This window comes from Lactuca virosa, chromosome 1 (assembly GCF_052849685.1).
Source record: "Lactuca virosa cultivar CGN04683 chromosome 1, Lactuca_virosa_CGN04683_v6, whole genome shotgun sequence".
Taxonomy (NCBI): Eukaryota; Viridiplantae; Streptophyta; class Magnoliopsida; order Asterales; family Asteraceae; genus Lactuca; species Lactuca virosa.
The window spans coordinates 293,371,531-293,385,787 of NC_136426.1; the positions used below are offsets into that span (position 1 = coordinate 293,371,531).

At 41.0% G+C, this 14,257-nt stretch overlaps 1 protein-coding gene across 1 annotated transcript; it reads right to left on the reverse strand.

Annotated features, from left to right (window-relative positions):
* Window positions 1-285: 285 nt before the first annotated feature.
* LOC145130491 (uncharacterized) lies at window positions 286-909 on the reverse strand. Its single transcript, XM_079065283.1, has one exon. The coding sequence runs from the start codon at window positions 907-909 to the stop codon at window positions 286-288; it is 624 nt and encodes a 207-aa protein (XP_078921409.1).
* Between the last annotated feature and the right edge of the window lie 13,348 nt (window positions 910-14,257).

Consider the following 14,257-nt stretch of genomic DNA (forward strand, 5'->3'; position numbering starts at 1 on the left):
ATGGTGGTTTTTCTAGATGTAATTCGCGTTCTGAATAGATCACCACCTCGTGGTGGGTTAAAAATTTCCTTAATTTTTAAAAATTCTTAAAAATACTCACCCCACACTCGTTTTATGCCATACCGCACGTCGAATTCATAGACAAATCAGAAGAGTGAGAGAATAAAAACCTAAATAAAACTAAAACAAATAAAAGGAAAGGAAAGAAAATGCAAACTCAAAACCACAGGTTGCCTCTTGCAAGCGCTTCTTTTTGGGGAGTCATAAGCCGGACTCCTTCCCGCTTTACGTTGTCTCAGCTCGTGTGAATTTGACGATTTCACCCTCTCTTTCTTCACTTGGCATTCCTTCTTCGTAATGCTTCACTCGATGGCCATTAACTTTGAAAGGGGTCCCGTCTCTTGATATAAGCTCGATAGCTCCATGTGGGAAAACTTGTTTAACAACAAATGGCCCGTCCCACCTTGTTTGCAATTTACCTGGGAAAAGTTTCAACCTTGAATTGAAAAGTAACACCTTTTGTCCTTCATGAAAGTATTTATTACCCTTAAGCCTCATATCATGCAATTTCTTAGTCTTGTCTTTATAAATCAAGGAACTTGTGTATGCTTCGTTTTTAAGTTCTTCAAGGGCATTCATTTGCATTAACCGGTTGGCACGAAGTTCAGCTAGCTCAAAATTACATATCTTCAAAGCCCAAAATTCTTTATGCTCTATTTCAACTGGTAAGTGACAACTCTTCCCATAAACCAACCTATACGGTGTAGTACCAATAGGTGTTTTGAAAGCCGTTCGAAATGCCCAAAGTGCATCATCAAGCTTGTCTGACCACTCCTTTCTATTGCTTCCAACTGTTCTTTCTAATATTCTCTTCAATGCCCGATTTGTAACTTCAGTTTTCCCACTCATTTGAGGATGATAGGATGTTATGTAACGCCCGTGTGTCCAGGCTAGGCATTAATGATGATGTAATAGTCTAGGTTAACCTTTGTAACTCGTTTGAAATAATAAGAATGTATTATTTGAGTATTATGTGATTTATGCCTAACTGTTGTGACTTAACTGAATTAAGGATAATTTAAGCGTTAAAAATAAAATGTTAGATAAACCCGATATATATGAAGGAAGTTGTAGTGGACGTGACGAGGTTTCCGAATATATATATAGAATGACGAAATCCGAGTTATAACGAAGAAGTTATGACATGTTGAAGTTTCGCGACAGAACTGGCGCGACACTGCGTGACGTAAATAGTGAATTTACGTTAGAGTGATATTTAGCCTTAGTGATCTAAATGAAAGTCGTAGAATAAGTTAAACCGAGAGCGTGCATAAGAAGAACGTCTAAATCTGACTTCGTATGAGGAAGTTATGATTTTTCTAAGTTTCGACTTAGCGGTATGCAGCCCGAAACTCGAATATGAGATCGAGTGATTTTTAGTCTAAACAATCTAAACGAGAATCGAAGATCTCGTCGATAGTAGTGCATCGGAAGAAAGACAGACGAAAACGGACGTCGGATGAAGGAGTTATGAATTTTTAACGGACTTTTCCTGTCCCGGCCTGTTAAAAATATAATAATAAAAATAAATTAAAAATTAGCCGACAGAGTCTAAATGAAAGTTGTAGAGCATAGTCTCACCTACGCGTGGATATAAAGAACGTCAACAACGGAGCTCGTATGCGAAAGATATGAATTTTTGAAGTTTGGAAATAAGGAGTACGCCCAACGTACAGGAGTACGCCCAGCGTACTCATGGTTCATGGTCTGGGTTGGGCCACGTCACCCTACTCCACCACTCGAGTGCCCCGGGTCCGTAAGCAGTGACGCATTCGATCTGATCCACTTAGTACGCGCAGCGTACCCGATGTACGCCCAGCGTACCCGATGTACGCCCAGCGTACTGCTTGTAGAGGGAGTACGCCCAGCGTACTCTGAGATTACGCCCAACGTAATTCGATGCTCAGCACCCTATAAATAGCTGTCGTGGGCTGCCGAGTTTTAGTGCTCAAATTCTTCTCTCTCACTCGTTATTGCCTCGTTTTGCGTGCAACTTATACCCCGAAGCCCTAGTATCATTCCCGAGACCCGAAGCAAGTCCCGAACCCCCGAGGATCCCGAGAAGTAAAGTTTCCGAGCCGAAACTCTGCCCGCAAGAAGCCCGGTTTTCAAGAAAGCATCCCGGTTTCACCGAAGAATACTACTCTTAGAGTCGTAGTGTTGTTCGATCATCTTCTGATCAAGTAAGTGTATATCCGTTTTCTTCTAACACATAGATATGAAGTATTCTTTATAAAATATGTGCTATGTGTTTATATATTATTTATTTATTTGAACTAGTTGTTGAATGGATGTTTTGTACAGGTTTTAAGCTGTATATAAATGTATTTATTTTATCTACTAATATGTTGGGTATAACATGGGTAGACAGTTGGTGTGTGATGAAATAAAATGATGAGAGGCCTCGTGTTGTTGTTGATCTAGTCATCTAGCGGAGTATGGATGACGACCACAGACTCTTTCTAGATAGTCCAGTGGAATGCTGGCAGGTTCATAACCTGTAGGTGTTGTGAACGATGTGTTCACCGGTGTACTCTATCCCCTTCATGGTTGCCTTTAGGACATCTATTGTCGAGGAAACCCCTTTGCAGTAATGTCCATCCCGATGAAAAAACCTAGACTAGGTCCCTAGTGATAGTTGTTGTTTTAGGGACGTAAAGTGAGGATAACGGGAATGGGTAATCGGGTTATTGTTGGTTGGTGAAATTAAATATAATTATTTATTGTGGGTTGAAACCCTATATGCTCACCAGGCTCCGAAGCCTGACCCACTCAGTTTTATTTGCATTACAGGTAGTGGCGTGAGAGCATAAGTTGGATAATTCATCAAGATATTTTGTTTATAGGCCAGTAGTTGTATATAACTGTTGTAAGGCCTATAATGTGCCGTTTATGCTTTTAGTCTGTATCGGAACATGACATCCCGAGTTTTGTTATATATGAAAATACCTTTCTTTAAGAAATGCTTTGATAAATTTTATTTTATCATATTTTGTTTTGGGAACAAATTCCGCAACTCTTTTAATCAAAGAATTACTCTGAAATTATTTTAAAAGCATAAATTAAATCGGTCTTTTCTGGCCGTGATTTTGGGGATGTCACAGTTGGTATCAGAGCATTAGTTTAATCAAACTAGGAATTTGTAGGATTTCTAGACTTAAACTTAGAATGCTAAGTGAAGATTGTGAGGTGAGTGTCTGTTGTACTTTAGACACGAGCACTAGTTTATTTTAGGAAAGTTGCCTAAAATGCTTTTATGTGCTAAATGTTATATGTCTGCCATATATGATATTATTTGTTCGGATCTACGGTTTGTTGCCAACTGGATATGGAAACCTTATGTGTTTAGGATTCTAAACGTAGGACTACGGTATTAGAACTAGCATGTAAATGTTTCGGAGTGATAAGGATGATTTGATTTTCTATCATAACTGAGGATCTAAATTTACCTTGTTCGGTGTATAGATCAACGATGGCAAGAACAAGAAGTGGCATTGGAAATGCAGACGAAAACAGGAATCAACGGCCTCAACCACCGGTGATTGAGCAAATACCTGTTGTAGCTGCTGCACCCGAGCCAATGACAATGGCTGGTGTATAATTGATGATTTAAGCGATGTTGGATCGTCAGATAGAAGAAACGAGACGTCTGCTTCGGCAGAATCGTGAAGAACCTTCGATGCCGATTGTACAGCCCAAATTAAGTGAAGGGCAGTCGGAAGGAGGTAACTTCAGTGGAATTGTTGGTCAAGCCAACCCACCGTTGGTTAGACGTAACAACCAGGATGGAGGAAACGACGGATGTGGATGCAAGTATAAAGATTTCATGGCATCCAAACCATCATGTCTATCCGGAAGCCCGACGCCGGTAGAAGTTATAAACTGGATCTCCGAAATGGAGACAATGTTTGAAAGTTGCGAATGCAGCAACAGGCAGAAGACCGCTCTTGCGATCCCTTTGTTGAAATTCGGAGTGTTGAGTTGGTGGAAGCTATTAGCTGACTCAATGCCCAAGGGAGAAGCGAGCAAGATGTCTTGGGAAGACTTTGTGGAACAACTGAAGCTGCAATACTGCTCATAGCAGGAGCTTCTGGAAATCAATAACGAGTTTCAGAATTTGAAGAAGGGAAAATTGAGCGTTACTGAATACGCTGCAAGTTTCACAGAAAAGATGTAGCTTATCCCATACCTAGTTCCAACAGAACTCTCAAAGGTCAATAAGTTTGCCCTCGGATTACCAGCGGATTTTGGTCCAATGGTTAAGCAAGCAACCACATTGAAAGCCGCCATCTGGGTTGCTAAAAATGTTAAGACTCAGATCAGGGAGAAGGGTCTGGAGAGATCAGAGGTTGGTGAGAAGAGGAAGTTTGATGGGCCTTCAGGGTCCAACAAGAAAAATAAATTCTCGAAATCTGGTTCGAGAGGAGGAGTAGGAGGCGAGGCGAAATGGTGCGACAAATGCAAGAAGAAGCATCTTGGGAAATGTGGCGGGGAAGCCACATGCTTCAAATGTGGAAATCCAGGGCAGTATGCCACCGAATGCACCCTTACCAAGAAAGTCTGCTACGGATGTGGTGAGGAGGGGCACATCTCGAGAGACTGTCCTAAAAAGAAGGAGGCAGCAAGACCCAACATTCCACCAAAGCCGAAGGCGAGAGCCTTTCAGATGACACTGGAAGCTGCTAAAGAAGAAGCTGATGTCGCTTCAGGTACCTTTCTCGTAACCGAATTGCCTGCCCAAATTTTATTTGATTATGGAGCCAACTACTCCTTTATTTCGCATGAATTTGGTAGAAAACTAGCTTTGCCTGTCGATAGACTAGATAATGCTTTATTAGTCGAAGTTGCTAGTGGCAAGTTTGTACCTATTAGTCATCGTATGAAAAACGTCTTAATTGATTTGAATGGGAATAAGTTCCACGAGGAATTATTGCCCATTGAGTTAAATGGTTTCGACATCGTGCTGGGAATGGATTGGCTTAGCGCCAATGATGCCGAGATATTATGCAAGAAGAAGATAGTAAAAGTAAACCCGCCAGGGAAGGAGTCATTTATGGTGTATGGGGACAAACACAGGGTAAATTCTGGAATCATTTCTCTAATGAAATCCAGAAAGTGTTTGGCCAAAGGATGTACATCATATTTGGCATTCATGATTGAAGCAAGGAAGGAGAAAAAGGAGATGCAGAGCATTCCTGTCGTGTGTGAGTATCCGGAAGTATTTCCCGAAGATCTTCCTGGATTACCGCCTTATCGACAAGTAGAATTCCGTATTGAATTGTTACCAGGAATGACGCCAATAGCAAAAGCACCTTATCGATTAGCATCAACGGAGATGAAGGAGCTGATGATGCAACTTCAGGATTTATTGGACAAAGGTTTCATAAGACCTAGTTCATCACCCTGGGGAGCTCCGGTGTTATTCGTGAAAAAGAAAGACGGGAGTATGAGAATGTGCATTAACTACAGAGAGGTGAATAAGGCAACGATAAAGAATAGATATCCGTTGCCAAGGATTGATGACCTGTTCGATCAACTACAAGGCTCAAGTTACTTTTCAAAGATCGACCTAAGGTCAGGATATCATCAGCTGAAGGTGAGAGAGCAGGATATCGAGAAGACTGCATTCAGAACACGATATGGACACTACGAGTTTTTGGTTATGTCGTTTGGACTAACGAATGCTCCAGCAGCATTCATGGATTTGATGAATAGGGTTTGTAATCCGTTCCTTGATAAATCTGTGATAGTGTTCATAGATGACATTCTGATTTACTCGAAAATCCAAGAGGAGCATGGCCAACACTTGCGAGAAGTGTTAGAAGTCTTGAAGAAGGAGAAGTTGTATGGTAAGTTCTCCAAATGTGATTTTTGGATTCGAGAAGTCCAATTCTTGGGTCACGTGGTCAACCAAGAAGGGATAATGGTTGATCCAGCAAAGATTGAAGCTGTGATGAAGTGGGGACAACTGAAAAGTCCCACAGAGATCCGAAGCTTTTTAGGATTAGCCGGATATTACCGAAGGTTTATCCAAGGATTTTCTTCGATCGCTACTCCACTAACAAATTTGACCCACAAGGGAGCTACTTATGCTTGGAGTGATCAACACAAAGAAGCATTCGAGTTGCTAAAGAAGAAGCTATGTGAAGCACCGATTCTTTCTCTACCCGATGGAGTTGAAGACTTTGCTGTCTATAGCGATGCGTCTGGTGTTGGGTTGGGTTGTGTTTTGACCCAAAGAGAAAAGGTGATAGCATATGCGTCTTGACAGCTGAAAGAGCATGAAAAGAACTACCCCACTCACGATTTGGAGCTGGAAGCGGTAGTTTCCGCTCTGAAGATATGGAGGCATTACTTCTATGGCTCAGAGTGCAAACGTTTCACTGATCATAAGAGTCTCCAATATCTCTTTAATCAGAAGGAATTAAATATGAGGCAATGACGCTGGCTAGAATTACTTAAGGACTACGACTGTGAGATACTTTACCACCCCGGTAAAGCAAATGTTGTCGCTGATGCTCTCAGTCGGAAAGTCAATCTTGAAAGAAAAAGGCCAAGAGCGTTGAGAATAGAAGTTGTCTCGACAATTGTGGAGAGTATAAAGAAAGCTCAAGAAGAAGCTTCTGAGAAGAATGACCGGAAGGAGGAACGTTTGGGAAAAACGTTAGTGTTTGGTACAAACGGTCTTGGACTGAAGGTATTCCAAGATTGTATTTGGGTACCTAAGTCAGGAGGAATAAGAGATCTTCTGATGGAAGAAGCTCACAAAACCATGTACTGAATTCATCCTGGCAGCACTAAAATGTATAGGGACCTAAAACCCTATTACTAGTGGCCGACGATGAAGCTCGATATTGCAAAGTATGTGGCAGAGTGTGTAACATGTGCGAGAGTTAAGGCACAACATCAGAAACCATACGGGAGTTTAGAACCTTTACCTGTGCCTATGGGTAAATGGGAAGACATTGCTATGGATTTTGTCACTAAACTGCCCAGAACAAAGAATGGTCACAACATGATTTGGGTGGTCGTTGATCGCTTCACTAAGAGTGCGCACTTCATAGCAGCCAATGAGAAATGGCCTATGGATAAGCTTGCGAATTCTTACGTGAAGGAAATTTGAGGCTTCACGGTGTTCCGTTAACGATTGTATCAGATCGTGACAGCCGTTTCACCTCAAGGTTTTGGAGAAGTCTATAAGAGGAATTGGGTACCAAGTTGTGTTTAAGTACAGCTTACCATCCACAGACTGATGGTTAGAGCGAACGAACGATACAAACGCTTGAAGATATGCTAAGAGCATGCACCCTGGAATTCCAAGGTAACTGGGATGAACATTTACCTTTGGTAGAATTTTCCTACAATAATAGTTTCCACTCGAGCATAAAGATGGCACCTTATCAAGCTTTGTACGGTCAGAAGTGTCGTACGCTGTCTTGTTGGCTTGAGGCTGGGGAAAAGCAGTTTATGGGACGGAAGATAGTCCATCAAACTGCTGAAAAGTTGAAAATAATTAAGGAGAGAATGTTAGCAGCTCAAGATCATCAAAAGAGCTATGCTGACAAGAAAAGACGACCGATGACTTTTGAAGTTAGAGATTCGGTTTTGCTTAAAGTCTCACCGTGGAAGGGACTTATAAGATTTGGTAAAAGGGGAAAATTAAGTCCAAGATTTATTGGACCGTTTAAGGTTCTTCAGAGGATTGGGAATCAAGCTTACAAGCTGGAATTCCCCGAAGAACTGAATGGAATTCATAACACTTTCCATGTGTGTTATTTGAGGAAGTTCACGGGAGAAGTTCCCGATGGAAACATGCGAATGGGCCAAATCTCACCTGGGAGACGGAGAGTGACATGATGAGTCGCTATCCGCATTTGTTTGATGATATGTGATTCCGGGGACGAAATCATCATAAGGGGGAGAGAATTGTAACGCCCGTGTTTCCAGGCTAGGTATTAATGATGATGTAATAGTCTAGGTTAACCTTTGTAACTCGTTTGAAATAATAAGAATGTATTATTTGACTATTATGTGATTTATGCCTAACTGTTGTGACTTAACTGAATTAAGGATAATTTAAGCGTTAAAAATAAAATGTTAGATAAACCCGATATCTATGAAGGAAGTTGTAGTGGTCGTGACGAGGTTTCCGAATAAATATATATAGAATGCCGAAATCCGAGTTATAACGAAGAAATTATGACCTGTCGAAGTTTCGCGACAGAACCGGCGCGACACTACGAGACGTAAATAGTGAATTTACGTTAGAGTGATATTTAGCCTTAGTGATCTAAACGAAAGTCGTAGAATAAGTAAAACCGAGAGCGTGCATAAGAAGAACGTCTAAATCTGACTTCGTATGAGGAAGTTATGATTTTTCTAAGTTTCGACTTAGCGGTATGCAGCCCGAAACTCGAATATGAGATCGAGTGATTTTTAGTCTAAACAATCTAAACGAGAATCGAAGATCTCGTCGATAGTAGTCCATCGGAAGAAAGACAGACGAAAACGGACGTCGGATGAAGGAGTTATGAATTTTTAACGGACTTTTCCTGTCCCGGCCTGTAAAACATATAATAATAAAAATAAATTCAAAATTAGCCGACAGAGTCTAAATGAAAGTTGTAGAGCATAGTCTCACCTACGCGTGGATATAAAGAACGTCAAAAACGGAGCTCGTATGCGAAAGATATGAATTTTTGAAGTTTGGAAATGCGAAGTACGCCTAGCGTACAGGAGTACGCCCAGCGTACTCATGGTTCATGGTCTGGGTTGGGCCACGTCGCCCTACTCCACCACTCGAGTGCCCCCGGGTCCATAAGCAGTGACGTATTCGATCTGATCCGCTTAGTATGCCCAGCGTACCCGATGTACGCCCAACGTTTTTCTTGTAGAGGGAGTACGCCCAACGTACTCTGAGATTACGCCCAAGGTAATCCGATGCTCAGCACCCTATAAATAGATGTCGTGGGCTGCCGAGTTTTAGTGCTCAAATTCTTCTCTCTCACTCATTATTGCCTCCTTTTGCGTGCAACTTATACCCCGAAGCCCCAGTATCATTCCCGAGACCCGAAGCAAGTCCCGAAGCCCCGAGGATCCCGAGAAGTAAAGTTTCCGAGCCGAAACTCTGCCCGCAAGAAGCCCGATTTTCAAGAAAGCATCCCGGTTTCACCGAAGAATACTACTCTTAGAGCCGTAGTGTTGTTCGATCATCTTCTGATCAAGTGAATGTATATTCGTTTTCTTCTAACACATAGATATGAAGTATTCTTTATAAAATACGTTCTATGTGTTTATATATTATTTGTTTATTTGAACTAGTTGTTGAATGGATGTTTTGTATAGGTTTTAAGCTCTATATATATGTATATACTTTATCTACTAATATGTTGGGTAGAACATGGGTAGACAGTTGGTGTGTGATGAAATAAAATGATGAGAGGCCTCGTGTTGTTGTTGATCTAGTCATCTAGCGGAGTATGGATGACGACCACAGACTCTTTCTAGAGAGTCCAGTGGAATGCTGGCAGGTTCATAACCTGTAGGTGTTGTGAACGATGTGTTCACCGGTGTACTCTATCCCCCTCATGGTTGCCTTTAGGACATCTATTGTCGAGGAAACCCCTTTGCAGTAATGTGCATCCCGATGAAAAAACCTAGACTAGGTCCCTAGTGATAGTTGTTGTTTTAGGGACGTAAAGTGAGGATAATGGGAATGGGTAATCGGGTTATTGTTGGTTGGTGAAATTAAATATAATTATTTATTGTGGGTTGAAACCGTATATGCTCACCAGGCTCCCAAGCCTGACCCACTCAGTTTTATTTGCATTACAGGTAGTGGCGCGAGAGCATAAGTTGGATAATTCATCAAGATATTTTGTTTATAGGCCAGTAGTTGTATATAACTGTTGTAAGGCCTATAATGTGCCGTTTATGCTTTTGGTCTGTATCGGAACATGAAATCCCGAGTTTTTCTTATATATGAAAATACCTTTCTTTAAGAAATGCTTTGATAAATTTTATTTTATCATATTTTGTTTTGGGAACAAATTCCGCAACTCTTTTAATCAAAGAATTACTCTGAAATTATTTTAAAAGCATAAATTAAATCGGTCTTTTCTGGCTGTGATTTTGGGGATGTCACATGTTGAGAATCTATGGTGGACACCATATTTTTGCAACACCTTAGCTAATTGATCATTTGCGAAGTGGGTGCCTCGATCACTAATTAGAGCCTTAGGAACTCCAAACCTTGAAAATAACTTTTTAAGGAAACGTACCACCACTCGAGCATCATTAGTTTTTACAAACTTGAATGCTATTTTGGGGCATCTCGTTTCATGATGAAATGTTCCCCGACCTTTCGTATGAATCTCATTCCTTGACAAATTTAGTAGCATTTTTAAAAATAGTAGGCCAATAAAACCGGTATAAAAAACCTTCTTAGCCGTATATTGCGCTCCATGATGTCCTCCGGTGGGCCCGCTATGACAATGCTTCAAGATTTCCCAACTTTCCTTCCCGAACACACATCTTCTTATCATACCATCAGCAGAACTATGAAAAAGGTATGGCTCATCCCAAAAGTAATACTTAATTTCTAAAAAGAATTTCTTCTTTTGTTGGCGGGTCAAGTCTTTTGGAATATACTCACTTGCTAAGTAGTTAGCTATATCTGCATACCATGGAACCGCTCCTGCTATAACCAATAGATATTCTTCGTGAAATTCATCTCCAATCTTGTTTTCTTCTAACTATTCCAAGTGCGGGTTGTCCAACCTCGATAAATGATCGGCAGCCACATTTTCCATCCCCTTTTTATCTTTTATTTGAATGTCAAATTCTTGTAGCAACAACACCCAACGTATCAACCTTGGTTTAGCATCTTGTTTAGCAAAAAGATACTTAAGGGCAGAATGGTCGGTAAAAACTATTGTTTTTGACAAAACCAAATATGGACGGAATTTATCAAACGCATACACCACCGCTAGTAGCTCCTTTTCTGTAGTAGTGTAGTTCTCTTGTGTTGGGTTCAAGGTCTTGCTTGCATAGTAGATCAACTGAAAATGCTTGTCACTTCTTTTCCCCAAAACAGCTCCAACCACATAGTCACTAGCATCACACATAAGCTCAAAAGGAAGATTCCAATTTGGGGCTACCATAATAGGTGTAGTGGTTAACTTTTCCTTCAACAAGTGAAATGCATCAAGACATTCTTTAGAAAAGTCAAATGGGGCATCCTTCAAAAGAAGTTGAGTCAAGGGCCTTGTGATCTTCGAAAAGTCTTTAATGAAACGGCGGTAAAATCTCGCATGGCCTAGAAAGCTCCTCACTCCTTTGACATTTGTTGGAGGTGATAATTTGGCTATAGTGTTAACCTTCGCTCTATCCACCTTTATCCCCATCCTTGAGACTTTGTGTCCCAGCACAATTCCTTTCTTCACCATAAAATGGCACTTCTCCCAATTAAGGACAAGGTTGGTCTTTTCACATCTTGCTAGCATTAAATCCAAGTTGGACAAACAATCTTCAAAAGATGACCCAAAAACCGAGAAGTCATCCATAAAAACCTCCATAAAATTCTCGATCATGTCGTGAAAGATAGCCATCATGCACCTTTGGAAAGTAGTTGGTGCATTGCATAACCCAAAAGGCATGCGTCTATATGCGAATGTTCCACTTGGGCATGTAAAAGTGGTCTTCTCTTGATCTTATGGGTCAATTGATCGATGAATGGTAGCGGAAAATGATCCTTGCATGTAGCATCATTAAGTTTTCGATAGACAATACAAACGCGCCACCCGATCACTGTTCTTGTTGGGATCAACTCGTTAGCTTCATTGGTAACCACTGTAATTCCTCCTTTCTTTGGCACAACATGTACGGGACTCACCCATGTGCTATCAGATATTGAATAAATGATACCAGCATCTAATAGTTTAACCACCTCTTTTTTAACTACTTCTTGCATATTTGGGTTGAGTCTTCTTTGGCGTTGCACTATGGGTTTAGCTCCTTCTTCTAGATTGATCTTATGAGAACAATAGGCTGGACTAATCCCCTTGATGTCAGTGATCTTCCATTCTATGGCACTTTGTCTTTTCTTTAGAACTTTCACTAGGCTTTCTTTCTCGTGTTTTGCTAGATCGGAAGCAATGATTACTGGCTTTTGTTGTTCTTCTTCCAAGAATGCATACTCCAAGTGTTCGGGGAGGGATTTGAGCTCAATTTTTGGCTGTAGGTTAGATACCACAACGTGGGCATTCTGCCATGTCGTGGTGTCGCAAGTTTTAATTCCAGATCGCGAGAAAAAACTTTGCCACGATGTGGTCTCCTCACCACGTCGTGTTGCCTCTTCTGTCTCTTTTGTTGCTTCATTGTACTCGCTTTCTTCCAATAACTTCTCCAATTCTTGTAGGTCGAGTTCGGGATCAAAATCACCTTCATCAAGCACCATAAATCCATCAGTTTCTTTTTCTTTCCAATCCACTAGCTCTTTTTCCAGTACTTCATCCAACACATCGATAGAAAATGTTGTGTCATCACTTATCCTTGAATGTTTGATTGCCCGATTAAATCCAAAAGTAACCGCTTCTTCTCTAACTCGTAGAGTAAGCTTGGACTCTCTTATATCAACTAAAGCTCGGGCGGTACTTAAGAATGGCCTTCCAAGAATGATTGGGACTTGCTTATCTTCCTCCATATCCAATATAATGAAATCCACGGGAAAAACGAACTTGTCCACTTTTACTAGAAAGTATTCACAAATACCCCTTGGAAAAGTCATAGTTTTATTAGCTAAATGGATAACCATGCAGACCGGTCTTGGTTCGGGAAGGTCGAGCTTCTTGAAGAACGAATAGGTCATTAAGTTGACACTTGCTCCCGAGTCAACTAGAGCATGACTTGTTGCTAGATTCCCGAATTGGCATGGCAAGGTTATGCTTCCTGGATCCCCCATCTTCTTTGTTAGCATGCTTAGCATTACAGCAGAAAAAGTTTCATTCAACACTACCTTTGATAACCCCTCCATCTTCTTGCGGTTTGTTAACAAGTCCTTGAGAAACTTGGCATATTTTGGTATTTCAGCTAAAGCCTCAAGGAAAGGAATGTTGATTTCAAGAGATTTTATGTGTTCTAGAAACCTCCGGTAATCTTCAGCATGCTTATCTTGAATAGCCCTACTGGGGAAAGGAAGTGGTGGACGATATGGTTTTACAGGTTCAACAGCTTTCTTTTTAGCTTCCTGCCACGCCTTGGTATTATCACCATGTCGTGGTGATTGCCCATACTCGTTTTCTTTACTTTCCTCTTGAACTTCCTGCTCCGCTTCTGGTTTGTTTCTGTCAATAGGAGTTAAATGAGTAATTATTTTTCCGCTTCTAGTGGTGATGGCTTGAATGTGAGCTCTTCTCGATTTTGTTCGGTATTTCCTGGAAGTCCTCCCGGCGATCTTTCATTCAATTTGCTTGCTAGTTGCCCTAGTTGTTTTTATATTGTAAGGATTGATGCTTGTTGATACCTTACGAGAGCTTGAGTGTTTCTCATCATCTCTTGTTGTTCTTTCATCATCATTTGTTGGCCTTTCATTAACTCTTGTTGCTCTTTAAATGTTGCTTCAGTTCCGTCCTGCCTTTTCTCGGAAGCGACTACAAATCAGGTAAGCATAGTCTCCAAATTAGATTTCTTTTCCTCCGGGTGTTCTTCTCTTTGGTAGAAGCCTCTTCCTTTTTGTTCATACTTCTCTTCTTTTGCCTTTTTATACTCATCATAAGGCAACCACATTTTCTTGGGCTTTCTCCAATCTACATCAAAACGATCACCACTCGAGTAGAAAGCTTGAACTTTCCGGTTTCCGTTCTCATCAAGGTCACAATCTTTAGTCAAATGAGGCCCATTACAGTTTTCACACCCAACCCGAATAGCATGGATTGTTTGATCCATCTTAGTCATTCTCCTACCCATGTTGTGCAACATTTTCAGAACTGCAGACATGTCCTCTGAAGCAGCATTATCCGATCCCCTCGTCACATCATTCCTTGGGTTACGGTATTCTCTAGAGTGCTTAGAGAATTCTTCAATGAGCTCTTTTACTGCTGCGGGTGCCTTCTTTGTGAGTGGTCCTTGAGAGTCAAGGAGTTGCCTGGTTGTCACATTCACTCCATCATAGAAAATGGAGACTTCTTGTTGACTGTTC